This window comes from Phyllostomus hastatus, unplaced genomic scaffold (assembly GCF_019186645.2).
Source record: "Phyllostomus hastatus isolate PE091 unplaced genomic scaffold, TTU_PhHast_1.1 phas_contig_948, whole genome shotgun sequence".
NCBI lineage: Eukaryota > Metazoa > Chordata > Mammalia > Chiroptera > Phyllostomidae > Phyllostomus > Phyllostomus hastatus.
In genome coordinates, this window is record NW_025333993.1 from 6650771 (window position 1) to 6673997 (window position 23227).

Genomic DNA, 23227 nt, shown 5'->3' on the forward strand with positions numbered 1-23227 from the left:
CCAACCAGAGGCGGAAGCCTCGAGTCCTTGCTCTAAAGTGCTGTGCCGCACAGGAAGGCCTCGGAGCTCGGGCGGCAGAAGGAAGACTTCTCAGGGTGCTTTGGGGATCTGGCGGTGTCCTCAGCGGAGGGAGGTCCCAGTTCCTCTGGTCGTGAAAGGAGTAACGTCGGGGACTTATTAGTCCACTGAGTGAACGACTGACGCCCGCGCTCTGCACCCGCTTCAGCAAACACCCCTCGGGAGCAGCCCGATTTGGCGTCCTCTCTCCCTCATTGAGCAAGATCTTCGGCCACTTTCACCACGTGCCCGGGATAGACAGAGGCAGCTCCCGCCCCGTGTGTGTGTGTGTGTGTGTGTGTGTGTGTGTGTGTGTGTGTGACTAGGAAAGGCAGGCACGTGGTACAAATGCCAACAATGACGAGATGGGGGAGTTTCCGCAGAGGACTTGGGAAGGGGCTTCACCTGCCCCGCGGTCAGGCCAGGCCTCCCGAGGGGGTGACACATTCTGACATTTCAGGCCAGAGGTAAAGGACGGGTGGTAGGACGCCGCGGCCGGCGGAGGCCGTGTTCTGGGCAGCGGGAGGGGTGCTCCGCGGAGCCAGGCGTCCGCGCCGGTGCGGCCCGCGGCACAGCGGGCTGGGGCGGGGTCAGAATCTGGGGGTGTTACCCCGCAGGGGGCCCCCTCGGAGGGATATCCAGATCTGGCCATTCCCATGGCCTGTTTCCCACGCCCTCGCTGCCACCTGATCATTCCCGCGCGACAACACCCCGCCCCCTTCGGGTGCATTTCAGCGGCGGCCGCCCCCTCGGTCCGGGCGCAGCTGCGGCGCTGGGAGGCCCGGAGGCCTGGAGCGCGGCGGTGGGGGTCGGGGTGCTCGGGGCTCGACCCACAGGTACGTGCCGCGCGGATTGACCGTCTCGCCAGGCCCCGGGGCGGAGGTGCCAGGGCCGAGCCTCCACGGCGGCGCAGGCGCACGCTGGTCGGAGGGTTTCCCCAGAGAAAGCCGGGTGGCGGGCCTTTGAACCCGCGGTTTACCACCCGCCCCCCCAGGGGAGTTATTTATAGAAAGGAATAGTTTTATCACGGCGTGCAATCTGCGGGGTCCCTCCCCACCCCCTTATTTAGGATATCTGAATCGGGGCTGGGCGCAATCATCTCTCCGGGGCTGAAGTCTTGTAGCAAGTGGGCGGCCTAGGGCAGTTCCCATTCGGCTGCATCATCGTTCCGCCCTCGGCTTCCCCCGGAGCGCGCCCGTTCTCTCCCTACGGCTCGACCGTTCGGTAAACACTGAACATACTTAGCCCTGGGGTTGCTGAGACGCTTCTCTTAGTTTCTCGTCCCATTCCACCCGATCTGCTGTTAATTGCAAACCGCCTGCAGTGCAGTTGGGGCTAAGCGGGGGACCGGGAGCGCGGGGGGGGGGGGGGGTGTTGCATAAACCTTTTAAAAATCACGGTTTGACCTGCAAAGCAAGGGGCGTCAACAGGGGGCACTGCCGCTTCGCTGGACCCGTTCCTGGAGTCTCTATCCCGGAGCCTCCGGGGAAAGAGACGTTCAGTGGGACGGGGAGGAAGCCAAGCCGTGAGCTGGGAACGCTCCGGGCTGTGGCTGTACTGCCGCCTCGGCTCTCCCACCGAGTCTTTGCACCAGACTTCTCTCCGGACCCACGGAATTTCCACTAGCAAAGGTTTATAATAATAGGTACGACTTTTTGTTTTCCTCAGTCTGTAAGTGGCTCTTCCTAAGCGTGGGAAGTGTCAGGTCCTAAGAGAAAAAATGTTCAGGTTGGTGGAAGGGGAGAGGAAAAAAAAAAAAAAAAATCCAGTTGTCACGTGACTCTCTGCCCAGTCTCACGGAACTTTCACCCGCAAGGAGAGAAGGCCAGTGCGCTGGGCATGACCGCTGGGCTTGTCACTTCCGGCGGAGTCTGCTTTTCCACAGTTAGCCTCCTGTGTGCTTTGGACTCTTTCAGTCCCTTCTCTTCTCCAGTTGTCCCTTGATAGCCTTCTGTGTGTCCCTGTGGCCTTTCGCGCCCCAGACTCACTCTGCCCGGGATTCTACCCAGCAGCTCTTGGGGCAGCAAGTTTATACGCAGCTGAATGTTTCTGACCTCTGTCCTGCACACGGGGCCCTGCTCTGAATTTTCTAATTAATGGGACAGTCACCATTAAAAGCAGGAGCCCCGGACTCCACACACTGACTTCAGTTTAAATCTGCTTCCGTTGGGAGATGACCTCACCTGAAGGAGTGTTTCAGGTGGTGGAGACTTCAGGCACTGGGACTGACCAGTGGAGGAGAATTTCTAGGCAGACATGCTTTTCCGTGCCCGACAAAGGCATTGTCCTCCTCTACTGGGAAGGACCCCTGCTAGTGTGGGCCTCAGAGCCCGAGCTTCCCGTGCTGCTGAAAGGAGGCAATGCGGTCCTCCTGGAAAGCCCTCGGGGGAATGAAACGGCCTTGCCCTTCTAGTCTGTTGACTGGGTGCAGGTGCGCTGCTCCTCCGTCAGCGCATGGGGATGGTTCGTCCTTGATGGAGGGCCTGTGGGACGGTGGTCCCATAACGTTACAATGGACACTGAACACTTCCCATAGCCCAGTGACGTGGCAGTGGTCAGGACATCACTCAGGTGTCTGTGGTGACGCTGGTGCAAACAGACCTACCGTGCTGCCGTCCTATGGAAGCACAGCACACACAATTATGTGCAGTACACACTATAGCACACATAATTCTGTACAGTGCAGAGTACTTGACAATGATCATAATGACTTGCTTATATATTTACTGTATTAGACTTTGCATCGTTATTTTATGTCCTTTACCTGCGTATACAGTTCGCTGTAGACAGTATGCCATGTTGCGCCAGCAGCAGCCTCCTGCCTCTCATGTTTACTGCATCTCTTGGTTGCATCATTTTCTCGTGTTTGATTGAATCTGTTGTTTTGTGCTGTGCAGGCCTGGGAGCAATGGGCTGTGCCCCGCTAGCCACGTGGTAGGCCACGCGTCTAGTGTGTGTAAGGGGGTGCTGTATGTCTGCTCAACTATGAAGCCACCTAGACATTTCTCAGAACGTGTCCTGTGGTTAATTGGGTGTACTCAGTGCTGTGTGCTCCCCCTCCATGGGCACCCTGGGGATGCTCTAACTCCCAAGCTGGGGAGGCAGGCACCTGCCCACAGTCACAGAACAAGTTTGTGTGGGGCGGGGTGGGGGGGTGGCGGGAGTTGGGGTGTGTGCAGCTGCTCATGTTTTTATCTCCTTTTGGTTGTAAAGGTTGCAGTCAATTTGCACAGTCATTCATTTGACCCCCATTACTGAGCCTTTAAAAGTGAGGCGTGAGATCAGGACACGGGGCAGGGTCGGCAGGGAGACAACAATGTAGTTACAGCGAGTGGGACTCACCGCTCCCATTCCCTGCACTGTCCTCGGGGTGACTGGGGCTGTGAGCGCCCTGCGTGTGTGGTCGTCCGACGGGTGCTACGGGCCCCACTGGAGGTCCGGTCCGAGGGGCAGGACGCAGCGCACAGAGGGTGGCTCCCCTGCCCCCACCAGGAGCAGACTCTGCCTGGGATCTAAGGGACCACTCCCCACGGCTGGGTGAAGACACTTTTGTTCTCAATGAAGAACAAATGTGAGCACTTGTCTCTCTAGTGGCCAGCGGAGTAGAAGAGACGTGTCACCTCACTTTACAAATGGATGGATGAGCCAGTTTCTGAAGCTTTTATGACGCACCTACAATGTGCTTAATATGCCAGGGACTTGTAGGAGCATAAGACATTACTGCCCATGAAATGCTTGTAAAGCGACTCATACTGCAGTGGGTCGGGGTCTCAGGCCTTCAGCGCTCGAGGGCCCAGTTGGAGGTGATCTGGTGGGTGTCTCCCCTTTTCTAAACAGCTGAAGAACCGGGGCCCAGAGAGAGGAAGTGATAGGCTTAACACTGTGTGGCCAGAAGGACAGGAGAGGGAGGGACACCAATGGAATTCAGTAGGAGGTCAGCCTCTAGTTTGTGTAACTTTTTATTTTGAAATCATTTTAGACTTACAAAAGAGTTGCAAAAGTAGCAGAGTTCCTTCACCCAGGTCCCTCTGGTGCTCACACAGCCATGGACGGACCGAAAGAGTCCCTGGACACCAGCTCGACGCGGTGTTGACTGAGCTGTAGCCCTCAGATTCCGGCAGTTTTCCGAGCAGCGCCCTTGTCTCTCCAGGATCCAATCCAGGGCACCAAGTTGCGTTTTTTCTTTTTAAAAATTCTTATTGAATTTATTGGGGTGGTTGCTGATAAAATCATAGGTCTCAGGTGTACAAATCTACGTCATCTGCCTCTTGTGTGCTCCCACGTCACATTTTGACTCTAATTTTTAATTTTTTAGAAGATTTTTTATTTATTTTCAGAGAGAGAAGGGAGGGAGAGATGGGGGGGAGATAAACATTGATAGGTTGCCTCTCACATGCCCCCAACGGGGCACCTGGCCTGTAACCCAGGTATGTGCCGTGACCGGGAGCCGAACCAGCAACCCTTCGGTTTGCAGGCCGGTGCTCAATCCACTGAGCCATACCAGCCAGGGTTTGACTCTGTAATTTTTAACTTTGGATTTTCCCTATACTTGAGGGTCCTTAAAACAGTAGTAAATCAGTGACATTCAGTTGTACAGAAAGTGGACCATAGCTCTCTTTTTGTGCGTTTTTAGAGCCAGCTGTTTGCTCTGGCGTTCTCCGTGAAATCCCAGCTGCGGCTTTTCGGGTGTGTCCAGCCCCTGGGCAGCCCCAGCCTGTGTGATCTGGACACAGAAGGCTGTCCTCCAGGCTAGCAGCGGCACACCTGAACCTTCTGCCGCCACCCCACCCCCCTTGGATCCTGAGTTTTATTTCAATGTACTTTTCTTGCTCATAGGGCATTCTTTGTTCTCAGGCGCCCAGCTTACATAGTGAAGGGCTTTGGAGACAGAAAGACATAAATTCAGCTCCCAGCTTTCCCGACCTAGTTGTGGGATCTCGAGCAAGTCACTCAGTTGCTCTACATTCAACTTTCTCCTGTGCCACCTGGGGACCAGAGCCACCCTGCTGTTAACGAGAGGGTTACGTGACAGAATGTACATAGTGATTAGCACAGGGCTTGGTATGCAGACACGGGGAGTGAGTCCATGAATGGATGGATGGTCCTTACGGGTGACCAGGCTAGGTGGGTGCGGTGGAAGGTCTTGAAGGCCAGGGAAGCCCCCCTGAGCTTCGTGGTGGGCAGGGGCAGGCACTGAAGGGTTTGAGGAAGGGGGTGACGGATCACAGCCGCACTGCGGGGAGTCCCGTGCAGAAGGTGCTGGAGCAGGCGGAGCCGTGGGGAGTGGGGGGCCTGCAGGGGGCTGGTGGCTACCACGCTGGCTCCAGCGACAGCAGCAAGGGGTGAGGAGGAGATGAGACTCGGGACTGTGTGGAGGCGCCACCAACGGAGACAAACAGGATGCGGGGGTGTGGAGGGACGCTGAGGCCCCACGGACACTGCGTTCCAGGGCTGGGTGGAAAGGAGAATGGGACGTTCTCCGCAGAGAGAGCAATCAGGGTAAAGAGGTCATTTGTGGGAGAAAACTGCATTCCGCTTTATGCACGTTGCTTCTGACATACCAACAAAATATCCAAATAAATACACTCGGGAGGGATGACGATGGCGCTGTTGGCTGGGAAAGGCCGGAGCTGGCGGTGAGGGTCAGAGCGCTGTGCCCAGAGCGGCTGTGGTCACCGAAACCCGGGGGGCGAAGGGAACCTCAGTGGAGAACGCGGGAGGGCAGATGCGGGGCGAAGGCTCCCTCACGCCCGACGGCTGGAAGGAGAGCGAGAGGCAGAGAGGGCGGCGGCGCGGGGAACCGGGACCGGTTAGCAAGCTCGGGCTCCCCAGCCGGGCACTGGGCACTGCAGACGAGGCGGCTCGTTTCCCCGCGGCCCGGAGGCCGGAGGCCCCCCATGGGAGTGTGCGCAGGGCTGGTTTCTCCTGAGGCCTCCCTCCCTGCCATGTGGATGGCCATTTCCCCCCTGCACCCCCCGGCCCCCCCCCCAAGTCCTGATCTCTTACAGGGACCCCAGCCCCACTGGGTTGAAGCCCGCCCGTACGACCTCATTTCACCCTCACCACCACCACCGCCAACGTGAAGGCCTCAATTCCACGTACACTCACAGACTGAGGTGTTGGGGGTTAGATTTCAGCATCAGAATGTTTCTGGGAGACACAGTTCAGCCCATACTGTAGGAACAGAAACAGAGAGTGGATCTGGGAAGCACTGTTTTAAGGGAAGCATTTCAGAACGGGCAGGGGCTGGCGACCGGCCTGTTCTTCCTCAGAGGCAGCTCCCCCTTCCCTCTTCTGCAGTGATGGGCGAGGAAGGGGGCTCTTTGACGCGCCCCTCCTGTTTAGCTTCAACCAAGTTCAGCCCAGGGGGCACTAGAAGGCCAAGGGAATGGAGAAACCCAGGAACTTCCCCCCTCTCTGTGGGTCTGGCTGGGTCTCCTTCTCGCAGAGGACAGCTCTGGGAGGTCCCCGCTCCTTGGGGCTCCGATCCCTGGGGGCGGGCAGCAGCCCTCCATTATCTCTGTTCCCGGGGTCACCCGCCTGTCCTGTTTGGTGTGTGTGCACCTTCTCAGTGTCTGGAGCAACATCTCAGTATCAACAGCACCCCAGCCCCCATCTCAGTATTTAGGCTGGTTCCTTTCTTCCTCTTTTAAGAGAAATTTTTGTGCCAGCTTACTGGAGCCAAAGTGATGCCCTAGGCTGGGGAGCAAGCTCTCAAATGCTGTCTGCTGAGACGGGTTCCCGGTTCCCTGACTGGTGGGGACGGCAGGCCGCGGCCGCCGGAAGAGCAGCGGCTGCAGAAAGACGGGAGGGGTGAAAACTGGACCGGGTTGGGTTTTCCAGCAACGAGGCTGCACGCTACACTCCCAGGGATTTAGATGGGGAATCTCCGTCCATCTGATGGGTTTGTTCTGGTTCCCAGGGAGGTTTCAATGTCTGTGTATTCCTCTATTTTGATTAACCAACTAAAATTCCGTTTTGCCTGATTTGACAGTATGATTGTTCCCAAACAATACGCTGTTAACGTGAGTCCTAAGGCGACTGGGGGGGGGGTCAAGATGCTCTGTGCAGGTCCGTGGGTCCTCAGTGTCCCCAGCGAGGGCGTGCAGTGACTCCTGTCTGTCTGTCCTTCCGCCCCGCTCTTCAGATACTCATGTGGGGGAGGGCTTGGCCCCACTACTTCATTTGACTTTCAACTTGAGGGTGCTGGATTCTAGAAACCGGTAGTTTTCCCTGGCCGGTGTGGCTCGGTGGGTTGAGCGCTGGCCTGTGAACGAAAAGGTTACTGGTTGGATTCTCAGTCAGGGCACGTGTCCGGGTCCCCAGACACAAGAGGCAACTACACATTGGTGCTTCTCTCTCTTCCTCCTTTCCCCCCCTCTAAAAATAAATAAATACAATCTTTCAAGGAAATAAAAGCCAACAGTTTTAAGTTCTGAGAAGATGGTAGAGTCCAGTAAGCCATCCCCTGCTCAGAGGAGGCCGGAGGCAGGTGCAGCGCGCCAACCCATTCTGAAATCAGACCGCGACCTTCCGGGTCAGTTCCATTTCGTCGGGGTCCCTCTGCTGTCACCAGAAAGACTCCTCTGTGTGTGCTGTGCAGCCCAGCTAACAGGTTCTGCCTATTCTTTGCTTTCTGACTCATATTAGAATGTACACGTTTTACACAGTTAGTACCTACATTTTAACTAGACTCCATCCTATCTTAAAACTTAGATCTTCTTTTATTACTATGTAACATTTCCTTACCACCTTAATGCTACGGATTACTATACCAAGATTTACAGCCAATCAATTCACCTGGTTCTTCCAGTTAGCATTATCCTGACGTATTACCAGCCAGTACCTTTACCTTTTATTGCCTGGAAATCAGGGAGATAGCCGTTATCTTGGCCTTGCGTGTAATTAAGAAATAATGACACATTACGTACAGGCTCCTAAGGGTTTATGTAAAAGAATCTTTTAATTCTTAGGTCACAATTCACATCTTATCTTTATTATTATTTGTATGTTTTGTAAAGATTTTATCTATCATTTTTAGAGAGAGGGGAAAAGAAAGAGATAGAGAGGGAGAGAAACATCAATGTGTGGTTGCCTCTCACGCACCCCCAACTGGGGACCTAGTCCGCAACCCAGGCATGTGCCCTGAGCGGGAATCGAACCAGCAACCCTTTGGTTTGCACGCTGGCACTCAATCTACTGAGCTACACCAGCCAGGGCTATTATTTGTATTTTGAATTACAGACCTCTCTGGCATAGAACTTTGAGTCCTTTTGATAAATATAAAACTTCCAAAAGAAATAATATTAGGACAATCACCAAAGTTTACAGAAATACAATGCAATTAAAACAAATTTCTAAGCCACATTATATAATTATGAGGAATTACTTATGAACATTTAAGACATTTAATACAACATTTGGAAAAAGTGTTTGGAAAAAGTGTTTTTAAACACTGGGATTCTGAAGTCGGTCTTTGACCCAGGGTAGTGGTGGCTGGGTTGACCACTGCCTTCACAAGGCATTTGCTGATCAGCAAGATTTAAAATGACAACTTTCTTTTCCCCTCTGAGGCCCTGGTCACAGCCCAAGCCAGTAGCTTATCTCTCTGTCAAGAACTGTGTTTTTCTTTTGAGTTTAAACCAATAAGAAAAGGGATTGGCCCTGGCTGGCATAGCTCAGCGGGTTGAGTGCGGGCTGTGAACCAAAGGGTCGCAGGTTCGATTCCCAGTCAGAGCACATGCCTGGGTTGCTGACCAGGTGCTCAGTGAGGGCCACACGAGAGGCAACCACACACTGATATTTCTCTCTCTCTTTCTCCATCCCTTCCCATCTCTAAAATTAAATAAAATCTTTAAAAAAAGGAGGATTTTTTTTTTCGAAGAGGCACGTTATATTTTTTTATTTTTATTATTTTTTTTAGAGAGGGAAGGGGGGGAGGGAGAGAGAGAGAGAGAGAAACATGAATGTGCAGTTGCTGGGAGCCGTGGCCTGCAACCCAGGCATGTGTCCTGACTGGGATTCGAACCTGCGACACTTGGGTTTGCAGCCTGCGCTCAATCCACTGAGCTACGCCAGCCAGGGCTGGATTGTTGTTTTAAAATAGGTTAATTCACTTAATGTTTAACTGCACACACAGAGAGTCACACGGACATTTTCTGACTAGTAAACACACATAGCATCGATCATCGAGTATTCAAAGCTCTTCACATATTATAGTTTTTGCCAACAAAAACCTCCTGATTCCAATTAAATACGTATTTCAATTACATTTATCTCAGAGAGCACCTTTTTAAACAGATGGTCTTTTCTGAGACAGTGGAACTCTGAACATCATTTTAAATTTGCAAACTGGTTTAGCAGTCTAACACTTGTGGGGGGAATAGACTCTTATTTATAAAACAGAGACTATGTATTTTAACTGCTAAAAATGGACTCTTTACAATTAAAGCTATTTAACTTTTAGCACCTACCCATCATTTCCTATGAAATTGGGATTTTATTTCAAAAACAAACTATCCTTCTCAGCTGTGGCTACTGCACTGATCAGCATGCTGAATGCTTCCCAAGTTCAGGTGCTTCCCAAATTCAGACAGAGCTGATGTCACTGCGAGAGACCTCCTCTGGGGACGAGCTGTCACCTGTTTAAAGGGGGACAGACCGGCTTCCTCTAGGGGACTGACGTTCTTTTGGTTTCGACTCCGCCTCGCCCCCAAACCATCACTTCCCTGGCGGGCCTCCCGAGGGCGGGGGACCGGAGACTGTGAGCCTGGGAAGGCTTTCCCTGGAAACAGCCAGTCGTTCTGCTGGGCAGCTCAGGTGCTCTTCAGGTGCTGGCTAGGGAGTGCACCATCCCTCCTACAGGGATGGTCTTGTAAATGGCGAAGTCTAGTTTTTTAAACTCTTAGTCTGTGGTTTTCTTCTCCACAACAATTTGGAAGTCTTATGGGTCTGGAGCAACCCCAGATGCAGTGAGTAATAGATGGAGACTTTGGCAGTGCTTTCCAAGCTTGAATGTGTTTGTGAATCCCCTGGGTTTTTTTTTGTTAAAAAGTGCAGATATTGACTCATTGGGTCCAGGATGGTGCCTGGGACTCTGAATTTCTAGCAAGCTCCTAGGTGCTGACGATGCTGCCTGATGCCAGGGACCCCTCCTTGAGCAGCAAGGGACAGGGTGGGCAGCAGGTGCACAGAGTCGATCCCCCGATGTCATATTTTTGCTTCCTTCCCCTTCCCATTACTCTCCCGGGTGATGAAGCTAAGCTCCATCACTTCAGGTGGGATCACAAACAGAGTCTGCGGTGTGACCCTTCAACCTCCTGCCCCTCCTCATCCACCTGCGCTCCTCTTCTCCTTCCTGGCCATCAGCGGTGTCAGGGGTCCTCAGTCAAAGGGGCAGGAAGGGGCCTCATGCACTTTTCCGTTCAGGGTGACCCAGTATGCTCCCCGTTCTTTGTAAGCTGGAGCTGGTGAACAGTTTTGACCTCCGCATTTTCCCACGATGTCTTCCGAGACCCTGACATTGTGAAACATCTGAGGGTCAACCTGGAAAGCTCCCATTCTGGTCAGATGGAGTCATGCCGTCCGTGGAAGGTGAGGGTGCAGAGCTCTTACGGAATCTGGAGAAACTAGAGACGCTTGTGATCTTCAGGGAGAAGAGACGACTTCTCTGTATCTGGCCCTGGGGGCGGGGAGACTGGTCCTTGGAGCCAAAATTCAGCGAACTCCAAGAAGGCTATCTGAAGTGTTTGTGTAGGAGAACATTAGGGTTGATCCTTAGGATTAAGCCTTTGCATGTTCTTAATTCCTGACTGGCAGCCCTGTGTCATCACGGAGGGGCTGAGTCCCCCCTCAGAGGGGCTCCCTCACTTCTTTCTGCAGTGACACAATCTTAGGTCTTGTTCCCGTGCAGGCACCCGCTTCCCAACTGCCACAGTAGGGTATGGCTTCACCCCGCTCACCAGCGTCTTTCTTCTACTTCGGGTCCACTGCGATGCTCTCCTTGTTTCCGAGCCCCGCTATGTCTTCTTGGCGTCTTTCTCTTTTTAAATCTATCATTGCCATGGACAATGGGAGAATGTCCTGTGTCATCTCACCGGAAGTGTGAGGTTCTGGAAGTGGGTATTCTATACTGCTACTTTAAACTTACTTACTGATGTTTAACAGAGAATGGAAGGGCGAGAGAGAAACACTGATTTGTTGTTCCACTTACTGATGCATGTGTTGGCTGCTTTTTGTATGTGCCCTGGCCGAATGTCAGACCCGCAACCTTGGCTTTTTGGGATGATGCTCTCATGAACTGAACTACCTGGCCAGGGCCCTATACTGCTATTTTTAAAGCAGGTGAATAAAGGGCCAGGGCCTTTTAAAAACCTGTCCTTGGATGCAGGAAGACTTGGGCGTGGCGTACCGGATGGCATTGAGTGCATTCTGCCACCCACTCACAGCAGGGGTGTCAGAGTCATTTTCACGGGGGGCCACATCAGCCTCACAGTTGCCTTCAAAGGGCCGAATGTCATTTTAGGGTTGTAGAAATGTTACTGCTCCTTAACTAGGGGCAAGGAGCTCGGTGCTGCCGCTGGGTAGAAACAAGGTGCCAGACCAGATAAAACAAGGTGGAGGGCTGGATTTGGCCCACGGGCCTTGTGTTTGCCACCTGCGACTTAGAGCCAAGGCCAGAATGGGAAGCGATGCAGGGACAATCTCGGCTGTGCTTCAGTGTCCTGAGGAAACTGTCCTCTATTTCCGGTGGGTTTGCTCCACCGCTGGCGATCCTGTGGGTGAGTGACACCCAGAGTGTTGTGTTCTCAGTGCTTCTCTGCAGACGGCCTCTGAAAAATGGGGCTCCACGGGAGAAATCTCATCCGTCCGCGCCAGGAATAATTACGCTTCTCTTCGGGGACAAGAACACTGAGTCCTAGCTGACATTTTCCTTTTCCTACTGGCTTTAGGATGCTAACGGTCAAAGTGGCGATTCACGCATGCAAGAACACCAGGCAGCTTTGTACTCCTGATCTGTCTTCAACTTGTTTCCTGCCCTTACTTTAAACTGCAGAGTCCAGAAGAAATATTGGGTTGGCCACAAAGTCCACATGGTTTTCTCCCATAAAAGACATATTTTTCAACTTTCTGATTTGGATATTTTGAGTATCTTGGCTTTCTTGTGTGTGGTAGAACATTGACTGTTCCCAATTAATGTCTCAATTTGATCGCTATTAACTTTTTTAAAAGTTATTTTTTCTTTTTTTATATCAATGTGTGGTTGCCTCTTGCAGGCCCCCTACCGGGGACCTGGCCTGCAACCCAGGCACGTGCCCTGACTGGGAATCGAACATGCGACCCTTGGGTTCACTGCCCGCACTCAGTGCACTGAGCTACACCAGCCAGGGCTGATTGCTATCAACGTTAACTGATCTACCTGACCCTGGAGCATCGTCCAGTGAGAAATCCCCGGCATGAGACTTTGCAAACCACTTTTGACACTTTTGATCAGTCACAGCACCTTCTCCACACACTGCACCAATCTTTTTTCGCGTTTCAGTTGCGTTTTTACCTTTTTGGGAATAATAAAGAATATGCGGAAAATACTGGGTATTTTCTTACATCTTCACTATTAAAATGGCTACACTAAAATCCCCCAATTTTAGTAAGTTTTTTAATGCACACTGATACGGCAGCTGTCACAATGCAATCTTAACAAAATTGTTTCGAAGGAAGAGAAGGAAGCGCTACTAGAGCCACATTAAGGAAAAACTCAAACGAACTTTTTGGCCAACCCAGTATTTTATTGCATCGTATGAATTTACGTAAGGCCTCACCTTCTTTTCCCCGCCGGACTGGGTGGAGGCTGCCAGCACACTTCGGTTCGGTTAATTCGTGTTACAAACACGCACAGCCCCTTCCTCCATCAGCCTCCCACCCGTCCAGGAGGGGAGGCCGGACTGGGGCTTCAACAGGCCGGGCAGCCTCTGGCCTGCACCCCTGGTGCTCAGCCTACTCATCACCCTGCCCCACAGGCTTCCCCTGCCACCGTCACATCATCCCCGCCCACAGCAGCACACCCCACTTCCCCGCGTGGCCTCTCCCTTGCGGCTCCGCCCCTTCCGGCCGGCGGGGGTGCAGGGGAGGGGCGGGCCGGCCGGGGAGCGCGAGCGTCCCGAGCCAGCGCCCCGCGGCGGCCGGCCGGCGGGCCATGCTCATCACGCTCTGCTACCTGTACCTGTGGGTGCGCTGGGGGCGCCGGCCGGCCGCGCTCGTGCGCACCACAGTGCGGCGGCTGCTCGCCACGCGCTGTTCCTTCACGTTCTGCGGCGCGGCCGCGCAGCCCCGGGATGCCCGCGTGTGCCTGAGCCGCGGCGGCCGCGTCTTCTGCGTCAGTGAGAGCCAGGTGGGCGGGCGGCGGGCGGCGGGCGGCGAGGGGGCGGGGCCTAAAGGGGGCGGGGCGGCAGGGCGGGGGTCGCGGTCTACGCGCCCCTCGCCCTGCAAGCCAATCCGGAAGCGGCCGGCCGCCCGCTCTGGGCGGTGCGAACCGGAGGCGCACCTTCCGCGCCGGCGCGGGGCGGCGGGCTGGGGTCTCCCTGCGCGCGATGCCGGGGAAACCCGGGTCAGGGGACCAGAGATGTGGAGCTGAAAGGCGGCGCGTTCGCCTCCCGATGGCGCGCGAAGTTGAGTGTGCAGACGCCAGGCTCTTGGCATTAGAAAATAGGCGTGTGCCCCTGTGACCGTGCCGTGGCCATTAGCTCTGAACCCGAGAGCACTGCCGGCTTAGTCTGCCCTTCTCTCCTCTCTGGGCTGGAGTTTGGTTGCACTGAATTGAGAGAAGGCAGCAGATCCCCAGCTTTCAGTCAGATATCTCCGATGGGACGCAGACTGCCGGTCTTCCTGTCCTTCCGCCAGTTGCATCATTTGCGGGCCGGGGCACTCCACGGATTGTCTTTCCATGTTTCATTTCGGTTTGCACAGCCTTTGTTTTTTGGCCCAGTACGTAGCCAGGTGACTACCAGTTCAGTAGGCTCTGTGGTTTAATCTCTGCAAAAAACCTCTGCGCTCTGTAAAAGGAACTGTAGTTCTTCCCGTTCTTCCTATTGGCAAAGGGACTTGATTCACAGTGCGGTTCTGCGCAAATTTCCACGGAGGTCCCTGACGTTGTTTTCATGAACATTTCCAAGTGTTTCGCTTTTCATCGGTTTCTTGCCCTTTCCTTCTGGAAAGTAGACTCAGTTTTAGCATTAAAGTGAGATTTTCTATGTGTGTGCCCTAACACCGGGTGGGAATTAAAATCTTAGGTTTGAATACTTTTTTGAGGTTATGCTTAGGTATGGGAGTATACCGCGCTGCTAGCGAATCAAAACTATCCTGCCTTGTTAGTCTGCTCTAACACACAGAATATAAGTAACTGTATCAGATCTAAGAGAGGGCATATCTGGCACCGCCTAGATGCAAGGGGGTGAAACTCATTTATTATATACAGTGGATGCCTTAACGAAGGAGCCTAATTCTCTCAAGGAACCCTGGTTGAGAAGAAAAATAAAGTGAGGGCAAATGGAGGGGTGGGTTTTTCTATTGCACTGCTTTCCAAACTGGATCATTTACTTAAAAAAAAAAACTGGTAAGGATTACAGTGGAAATTTTGAACTTTCAAAAATATTGAGACATAAATGTCCTTACTTTTCTTGGAAGACAGTTTCACTTTGGAACATCCATGACTTTCTTGGTCTTCTACTAACTTCAGCAACTAACTAATGCTGTTCAGCCCTTGACCACTGCTCCAGCCAAACCTGCCTCCAGCTTTCGAGGGATTCTGTAACTTGCTGTGTCCCCAGCTCTTGGCATAGTTAACTTGATTCCCGAGCTTTGCTCAGATGTCACTGTCTCACCCAGACTGGGTGGGACAGGCCTGCTCGTGCCCTCAGAGTTTAAATCACAGTTCATCTTTCCAGCTTTTCTTTTTTCTCCCTAAGGTCTGGGTCAGTTCAGCTTTGCTGCCTGACCTGTGACATCACTCAGTAGTCCAGTGAATGAAGGCGTGGTTAGTGGTTGTTGGGCTTAAGCCCTCGTGTTTAAGGCTTACAGCTGGAAAGCCTGACAATTTATTTGTGATTAGCTACTGCTATCTGCCCCCAAGGATATGCTTATTGATTTTAGAGAGAGGGGAAGGGATGGAGAGAGGGGAAGGAACTTCGATGTGAGAGAGAAACATTGATCAGTTGCCTTTACGCGCCCGCATCCCAGGCATGTGCGCTGCAATCGAACCCGCGACCTTTCAGCTTACAGGACAGTGCTCCAACCCACTGAACCACACTGGCCGGGGCTAGCTACTGTTATTTTAAGATTTAAAATATCACAGGGCTGATGATTTGGTTCTGTGGATGCCTTATTGTCAATCTGCCTGGACTGAAATAACTATAAACTGAATCTTACACTTTTGTTGCCTGTGTATTTTACATATTCAAAACGAGACGCACACATGCAGAATGTGTGTAATGGAAGGTCCCGTGAGAATGGGTAAGCATAATCAAAGATAGTTTATACAAACTGGGCAATTTCAGGCTTTTGTTTAATGTGCACACATTTTCTATGTTGGAGTAATGTGGACAATCTGTTTTTTTTTGTTTTTAATTCTTATTTTGAGAATTAAATGTACTCACACAGAGGAGTTTTTCTTCCTCCACATTTTCATCCTTTCCTTAGTTCAGCAGACAGTAAGCACGTAATGGGCGCCAGGTTGCCGGGCCTGGTGGAAGCACCTGCTGCTCTCCCCAGCAAGGCCTGAACGGGTCTGCGGCACTGGGGGGCCCGGCCCGGATGCCTTTCCTTTTTCTTTGTTTTTGGTGGTGGTGGTGATGCTAAGGCTTGTCCCCTGCAGCCTCAGATTTCAGCTTTCTCCGCTCTGGTTCTGCTCTGGGTGTGTCTCGTTGTTCCTAGGTAAAAGGCTTAAAAATCGATTTGCTGTCTTTTCAGAGAGGTTTCAGGAAGGAGAGCAGACATTAGTCGGTTTATCAGTCTTGGGGGAAATGGAAGAACAGCTCTTCAGGCTCCTGTTAGTGACAGGCTTCTGTCCCCTGGGCTGTGCTCTGAGCCTCCTCATCGCTACAAGCCCCTCTGAGTCTGGAAAGCATGGGAAAGCTCCTCCATGCTCTAGTGCAAACAACAAGGAATGGCAGGAGCAAGCCCAGATTCAGAATCGATTGCTTGGTAACAAATATCTAGAGATGTTAAAGTTGTCGTGAGTCGTAGAGGGTATTTTCTTTTTGCTGTTTGAACAGCCACAGTTCAACAGGAAACAAGAAACGCAGGGTGAATGTGGCCTGTGGGAGGGAACCAGAGGACCTTGTTTAGATCCCGCCGGGAATTCCAGAGGAGGGATGCCCCGGATCCAGATGTTGAGGTAAGTGGCAGCTGTGGTTTGAAGTGATATTAAATCCTTTTTTTGCATGTTCTCTTTCTATCCAGCCCGTTGACGACTTGAGCAAATGGGCCCTGTTTCTTGTTTCTCCTCTTATACTTGAAGCCGAACACGTAGCATTTGTGACAGAAAGCATTTGGGTGCAAGGTGAGAGTTCACCGAGACCATCTTCTTCTTCAGGCCCCGTGAGTAACATGATTTTTACTTGTGTATTGTAAGGAAATGGTGTGTCTTAATGATAACTAAATCCGTGTTTTTATGAGTGCTTTTCCCTGGCCTTTGAGACTCCCTTTCTTTTTGGATATTTTGGGTTATATTAAAATGTATCAGTGAAGTTACCTGGGCCTGTTTTTCCTTTCTAATGTGGCCCACACTGTTGTTACCGGGTCCAGTCCCCAGGGTCATTCATTCCATCCCTCTCCTAAACAAGAACCACCGAGGCTGAAAGGCGTCCTGAAGAATGGGTTTATTGAGCCTCAGGGTACTAGAAGGACCAGGTGCCGGGGCATCCAGTCTGACCCACCAGCATCTGGGCGGGATGGAGAAGACAAACATGCCCACTGCCCTAGAGCTGCCAGAGCTCTTTTATCTCACGGGTGTGGGGAAAAACAGTGTAAGTGGTTCTGAGAGAGTTTACACTGGCTGCCGATAGGAGGGGGGAAAGGTGAAGGAGCAGTTCCAGGACAGGTGTTTCCCACTGCGGACCGCTTGTGGCAACAGCCCGGAAAGTCCATGCAAAAGGAGGATGTGGTGGTGTCTGGTGGCTGGCATTTTTTAAATATACATATTTTTAATCCTCACCTGAGAATATTTTTTTAGTATTGATTTTAGAGAGAGAGGAAGGGAGAAAGAGAGAGGAAAAGAAACATCGATGTGAGAGAGGAACATTGGTTGCCTCCTGTACATGCCCTGACCGGGGATTGAACCTGCAACCTTGTGGGGTATGGGCTGGTGCTCCAATCAACTGAGCCAACTGGCCTGGGCTTTTTATTTTTTTGATAGATGCCTGGAAATTGATTCAAAGTTTTTTTTTCTTTTAATTTTATTTTATTTTTAGAGAGAGGAGAAGGGAGGAAGAAAGAGAAAGAGAGAAACATCAATGTGTGGTTGCCTCTTGCGTGCCCCCTACTGGTGACCTGGCCTGATGTGCCCTGACTGGGAATCGAACTGGCAACTTTTTGGTTTGCAAGCTGGCACTCAATCCACTGAGCCATACCAGCTACAGCAAATCAAAAGTTTTTGGAAAAAAGCTTTTATTGAATTTATTGGGGTGACACTGGTGAATAAAATTATGTAGGTTTCAGGCATACAATTCTATAACACACCATCTGTGTACTGTACTGTGTGTTCACCACCCAAAGTCAGGTCTCCTTCCGTCACCATTTGTCCCCACTTCACCCTCTTCTCCCTCCTCCCAACCCCATTTCCCTCTGGTCATCACCATGCTATTGTCTGTACCTATGAGTTCTGTTTTTGTTTTTTTCTTAATGCCTTCACCTTTTTTACCCAGTCCCCCAACCCACCTTCCCTCTGACAGCTCTCAGTCTGTTCTCTGTATCTATGAGTCTGTTTTTATTTTGTTTGTTAGTTAATTTTGTTCATTAGACTCCACATTAGCAGCGAGATCATATGATATTTGTCTTTCTTTGACTGGCTTATTTCACTTAGCATAGTACTCTCCAGGTCCATCCATGCTTTTGCAAAAGGTTAGATTTCCTTTTTTATGGGTGAGTAGTACTCCACGGTGTAACTGTGCCACAGCTTTTTATCCACACATCTTCTCGCGGGCACTGTGGCTGCTTCCCTCGCTGCCACTACCACGGCAGTCGGCCTCGTCCACATGCCAGCCCTCAGAATGGGGGAGCAGTGCAGGTGGGCGACAGCCAGCTTCCTCTTTAAAATTGAGACCCAGCTCTGGGCCGTGTGGCCCAGTGGGTTGGGCGCCGTCCCGCAGAACGAAAGGTCACTGGTGGGATTCCCTGTCAGGGCACCGTGCCTAGGCTGTGGGTTTGGTCCCCGGTCAGGGCGTGTATGAAAGGCAGTCGATTGTGTCTCTCACATTGATGTTCCTCTCCCTTTTTTTCTCCCTCCCTTCCCCTCGCTCTAAAGGAAAAAGATTAAAACTGAGATCCAGACGTTTCAAACTTCCCTTGTCCTCTCATCTCTTCAGCTGCAGGGGAGACTGAGAAATACCTCCCGCAACTGCACAGCCGTGGGCTCAGAGAAACCCCGGAGCGGTGTTACCACGGGGGGGAAGGCAGGCTAGATACGGGGAGATGGCGAGCTTCTCTGCCACAGTCACCCCAGTTAACTGACCTTCCACGGAGGATTTCATGAAGATCTTGCTAAGGGCGGCTGCGTAATTCTTAATTTTCTGGGGGTCTAAAGACGCCTATCCACCAAGGGTTCTCTGTCCAGTCAGCTCATTTTTTTTTAAGATTTTACTTATTTATTTTTAGAGAGGGAAGGGAGGGAGAGAGAGACAGAGAGAGAAAGAGACAGAGAGAGAGAGACAGAGAGAGAAAACATCAACGTGCGGTTGCTTGATGGAAACATCAACGTGTGGCCTGCAACCCAGGCATGTGCCCTGACTGGGAGTCGAACCAGCAACACTTTGGTTCGCAGCCCGAGCTCAATCGACTGAGCTATGCCAGCCAGGGCTCCCAGTCAGCTCATTTTGCCTGGGACCCCAAGTTGGTGGGTCTTGCAACCAGGAGCTGGAGAAGTCCAGAGCTGTTTTCTGCCCCCGCCCTGGCTCTTGCACCGAGTGAGCTCCAGGGTCGCTAAGGTGGGCTTCGGACCTGGGAAGGAGCTGACGTCACAGCTCACTGTCTTCTCACGGAGTCTGCAGTCCATTGGGGGCGACTGCTGGATGGGGTTTTGCCTTTTGGGGGCCTCTTGTGAAGCTGTGTGTAGTTTTCACCTGACTGTCATTTAAAGTTGACAAGATCCTAAGATATTCAACAGAAAATATCTTAGGTAAGAGAGACTGTTGAACTTGATGCGATCTTACATGCTTTCCCATTTTTCGGACCGTACAACCCTCACAGATATTGAAAGTGTCTTTTTGAACTTGGGATACGTCAGATGGCTTTCGCTGTGCCGTGGGGTCCTGGGCGTCCCTCGTGGAGGTGGGTGGGGCGGTGAGGTGCGGCAGCAGACGCCCCACTGCCCGCCGCAGTCAATGCAGCTTCAGTCGTTGGTCATAGAGGCGCTTCTGCCCTGTGTCTGCGTGGAAATCCCTCCGTCTAGGGCTGCCCAGGGCTTCCTTGGCTTTGATCTTTGGGATCAGCCTTTTGCTTGACTTCCCCTTTCTTTCTCTAACCCTTTGTTTCTCCGTCTCAAAGTGCATATTGCAGGGGCCCCGTGTGCTTTTAGCCCCCGGAAGGCAGACACCCCTGGGCCCTGGAGGAGATGGGTGACGGCGCGGCTTTGCTTTGATCAGGCCCCCCCACCCCCTCCCCGCGCCCCGCCCGCTGGAGTTTGCAGGGTCCGTGCCCCTGGACCGGGTTCCCAGGAAAAGGAAATGCACTTCGGAGAGGAAATGGCTGGCGGGGCGGAGAAACCTGATCGGGGGACCTGTGTGCATTGTTCTCGGGCTGCTTCCGGCGTTATCTCCGCTTCCCTGCCCCTGCAGAGGTGTGTGCTGCGGAGTGAACGAGCGGCTCCTCTTACACTAAGTGCTGCCCGTGGGGCCTAGGGCGCAGCTCGGCAGCGCTCGCCCCAGCAGGGTGCTGAATCAACGTCTGAACACCCAGGGGGCGGGGCTGGCTGTCCCGGGCCGAGCGTTCCTCCTCTTTGATTGCCAGCGATAGGGCTGAGCACAAAGATGCTTTTAGCTTCTCGCGGGAGGTTGCCCCGGTCCTTTCATGTTTCCCATTCACCCTCGGCCGCGCAGCCAGCTCCTGCCACGGTGAGAGTTTATCTTATCCTCTCGGGCGGACATCCTTTCTCCATTCTCAGAGCTCGGCCTCGCCTAAATATTTGTCTGAGTTGTAAGCTTCACCTCTCCTTGGATGGAAGGTGCCCTCTTTGAAATGCAGCGTTTGACCGGAACCGAGGTCAGGGGACCCCCGGAAGAATCGCACGCCCCCCGGGCTGTGTCTGGGAGCAGGTGGGAGGAGCAGGTGACCCCCACCCCCCCGGGGCAGGCTGCCCGTGGAGCCAAAGGGAAGCGAGGAGGCTTCTCTTCCTCCAAAGGTGCCAGGCCCACGAATGGGTGTCAGCCTTTTGACCGTGAAGACTTGCCTTTATTATGTTTCCCTCTAAGACAGTGTTTATCAGCTTTCAAAATTATTGTTTCCCTTAGGGGAAAAATTCAGTTCAGTTTGAATGCTCTCTGAGAGAGCAATGAAACACTATGGAACAAGACTTTGTGGGATGCAGTTGAGCGTTGGAGGGCCAAACCCATAGTGATCTCTGGGTTTTTTTTTTTTTCACACTGTGTTCTGCCAACCCACGTGGGGGTGATACGGTCCCTGCTGTGAGTACTTGCTCTAAGGACTCCATGTTTTGGCGTAAGAGCGCCCCCTTAGGGCCAGGCGCCTTTTACGTGTTACCCCCCTTTAGCTCCTCAGTATCCTTCCCCGGTAGGTTCTCTTGGCACCAGCACCTTCTAGACAGGAAACCAAAGTGCGGAGAGGTGACCGACTTGCCTGGGTCACACAGCTACTGGCCAGAGGAGCCAGGATTCAACGTTGGGAAGTCCGACTCTGGAGCCCCGTGGCGACCAGGCTGCCCCGGAACCGTGGGGAAAGGAGCAAACCGCCTCGACTTCCCTGTTCTTTTTAAAATTGGCATGTAATTCACACACCGCGACACCATCCTTTTCAAGTGTGCACTCACAATTCAGCAGGTGTGCAAGCACCACCACCACTAATTCCAGAACGTTTTCATCAGCCCAGAGAGAAACTGTGCACACGTCAGCATTGAATGTTCTGGCTACGTCCTACGAATGGAGTCATGTCACACGTGGCCTTTAGTTATCGGCTTCCTTCAGTTATCACAGCGTATTCAGGGTGCATCTGTGTTGCAACAGGTGTTAGTACTTCTTTCCTTTCCTGGCTGAGTCCATTGTACGACTGTACGCATTTTGTTTCTCCATTCATCTGCTGATGGGCGTTGGGGTTGTTTTGGCTCTTTGGCTGTTGTGACCAGCTCTGCTGTGGACATTTGTATATGAGTTTTGTGTGCAGACGTATGTTTTCGGTTCTCTTAGGTGTATACCTGGAGTGAGATTGCTGGATCATTTGCAACTTTATGTTTGCCTTTTTTCCCAAATTAAAAAAAAATTTTTTTAGAGAATGAAAGGGAGGGAGAGAGACAGAGAAACAAACATCGATTTATTGTTCCACTTATTGATGCATTCATTGGTTGCTTCTTGTACCATATGTGCGCTGACAGGGAATCGAACCCGCAACCTTGGTGCATTGGGATGACGCTCCAACCAACTGAACTACCCAGCCAGAGGTCTATGTTTAACTTTTTGAGGAACTGTCAAATTCTTTTCCAGAAACTTGTAACGTTTTACATTTCCACCAGCTGTGTATCTGGATTTGGAATTTTTTTTAAAGGTAACATTTGCGTCATTTTAAAAAATTTATTTATGTTTAGAGAGGGAAGGGAGGGAGAAAGAGAGAAAGAAACATCAATGTGCAGTTGCTGGGGGCCGTGTCCTGCAACCCAGGCATGTGCCCTGACTGGGAATCAAACCTGCGATGCTTTGGTTTGCAGCCTGAGCTCAACTTTTGAGCTACGTCAGCCAGGGCGGATTTGGATTTTTCAACACCCTCTACACTTGTTTTTGTCTTTTTAATGATAACTACCTGAGGAGAAGTGATGTATTTCATTGTAGTTTTGATTTGAGTTTCCCTAATGACTAATGATTTTGAGTATCTTTTCAAGTGCTTATTTCCACTTATATATTTTCTTTGGAGAAATGTCTTTCAGATCCTTTGACTATTTTTAAATTGGATATTTGTCTTTTTATTGTTGAGCTTTTGGAGTTCTTTAAATGTTGTGGATACAAGTATCTTATCAGATACATGATTGCAAGTATTTTCGCCCACTTTGTGGATCTACCTTCTCATTTTCTTGAAAATGTTTTCTGAAACACAAACAATTTCGGTCAAGTCCAGTTTATCTGATTTTTCCTTTGTTGCTTGCAGTTTTGGAGCCCTGTCTGTGAATCCGCCGCCCGAGCCAAGGTCACGACCGTTTACGTGTGTGTTTTCTTCTAAGAGCTTTGTAGCTTTAGCTCTCACGTCGCTGACTGGGCCCGCTGGAGTTGAGTTCTGGAGTGTGCGTGGACTGGGGTGGGGTCCTTTTCCACGCAGGGTCTGGTTGCGCCAGCGTGTTCTTCTTTCCCTGCTGCACTGTCTTGGCAGCCTCGTCCGGACTCAGAGTCTGTAAATGTGCATGTTTGTTTCTGTGCTTTCAGCTCTGGTCCGTCGGTCCGTGTGTCTCTCCTTCTGCCCAGCGGACCTTTCCTGTGAGCCCGGGTTGCTTGGACGGCAACTGCACTCAGGGCAGAAGTGGTTTGGCTTGTGGGACTCCCCCTATGGGTTCAGGATTTCCCCCAGCATTTGGTCTGGCCATTCTTAACATTGTCTAGCCCGTTCTTCAGTGCTGTTAAGATGATGTTTTATTTCATTTACTCAGCATTTTTTCATTGGTTTCAGCAAATTGTTTCTAAAAAGGTAGCCTACCAATGTAAAAAAAAAAAGAATTCAAAATTGTATATCTCTGACTGTGGGATGTGGGGCA

The 23227-nt window shown here is 51.7% G+C and overlaps 1 protein-coding gene across 8 annotated transcripts in view; it reads left to right on the top strand.

The window, feature by feature from the left end:
- Positions 1 to 391: 391 nt before the first annotated feature.
- Positions 392 to 23227, top strand: part of HLCS (holocarboxylase synthetase) — a 171078-nt gene continuing 148242 nt past the window's right edge. For 5 of the 8 annotated variants that reach the window (XR_006787409.1, XR_006787408.1, XM_045852556.1 and 2 more), the window contains exons 1-2: positions 13175 to 13444; positions 16510 to 16647. Coding sequence is in view for 4 of the 8 variants with exons in the window: in XM_045852556.1 (XP_045708512.1) it covers positions 13250 to 13444; positions 16510 to 16647 (333 nt within the window). In the remaining 4 variants the exon portion in view is untranslated. Of the gene's footprint in view, positions 525 to 700; positions 894 to 1569; positions 1703 to 13174; positions 13445 to 16509; positions 16648 to 23227 lie in introns of those variants that run through there. The other 3 variants (XM_045852560.1, XM_045852558.1, XM_045852562.1) reach the window with 3 other exon arrangements.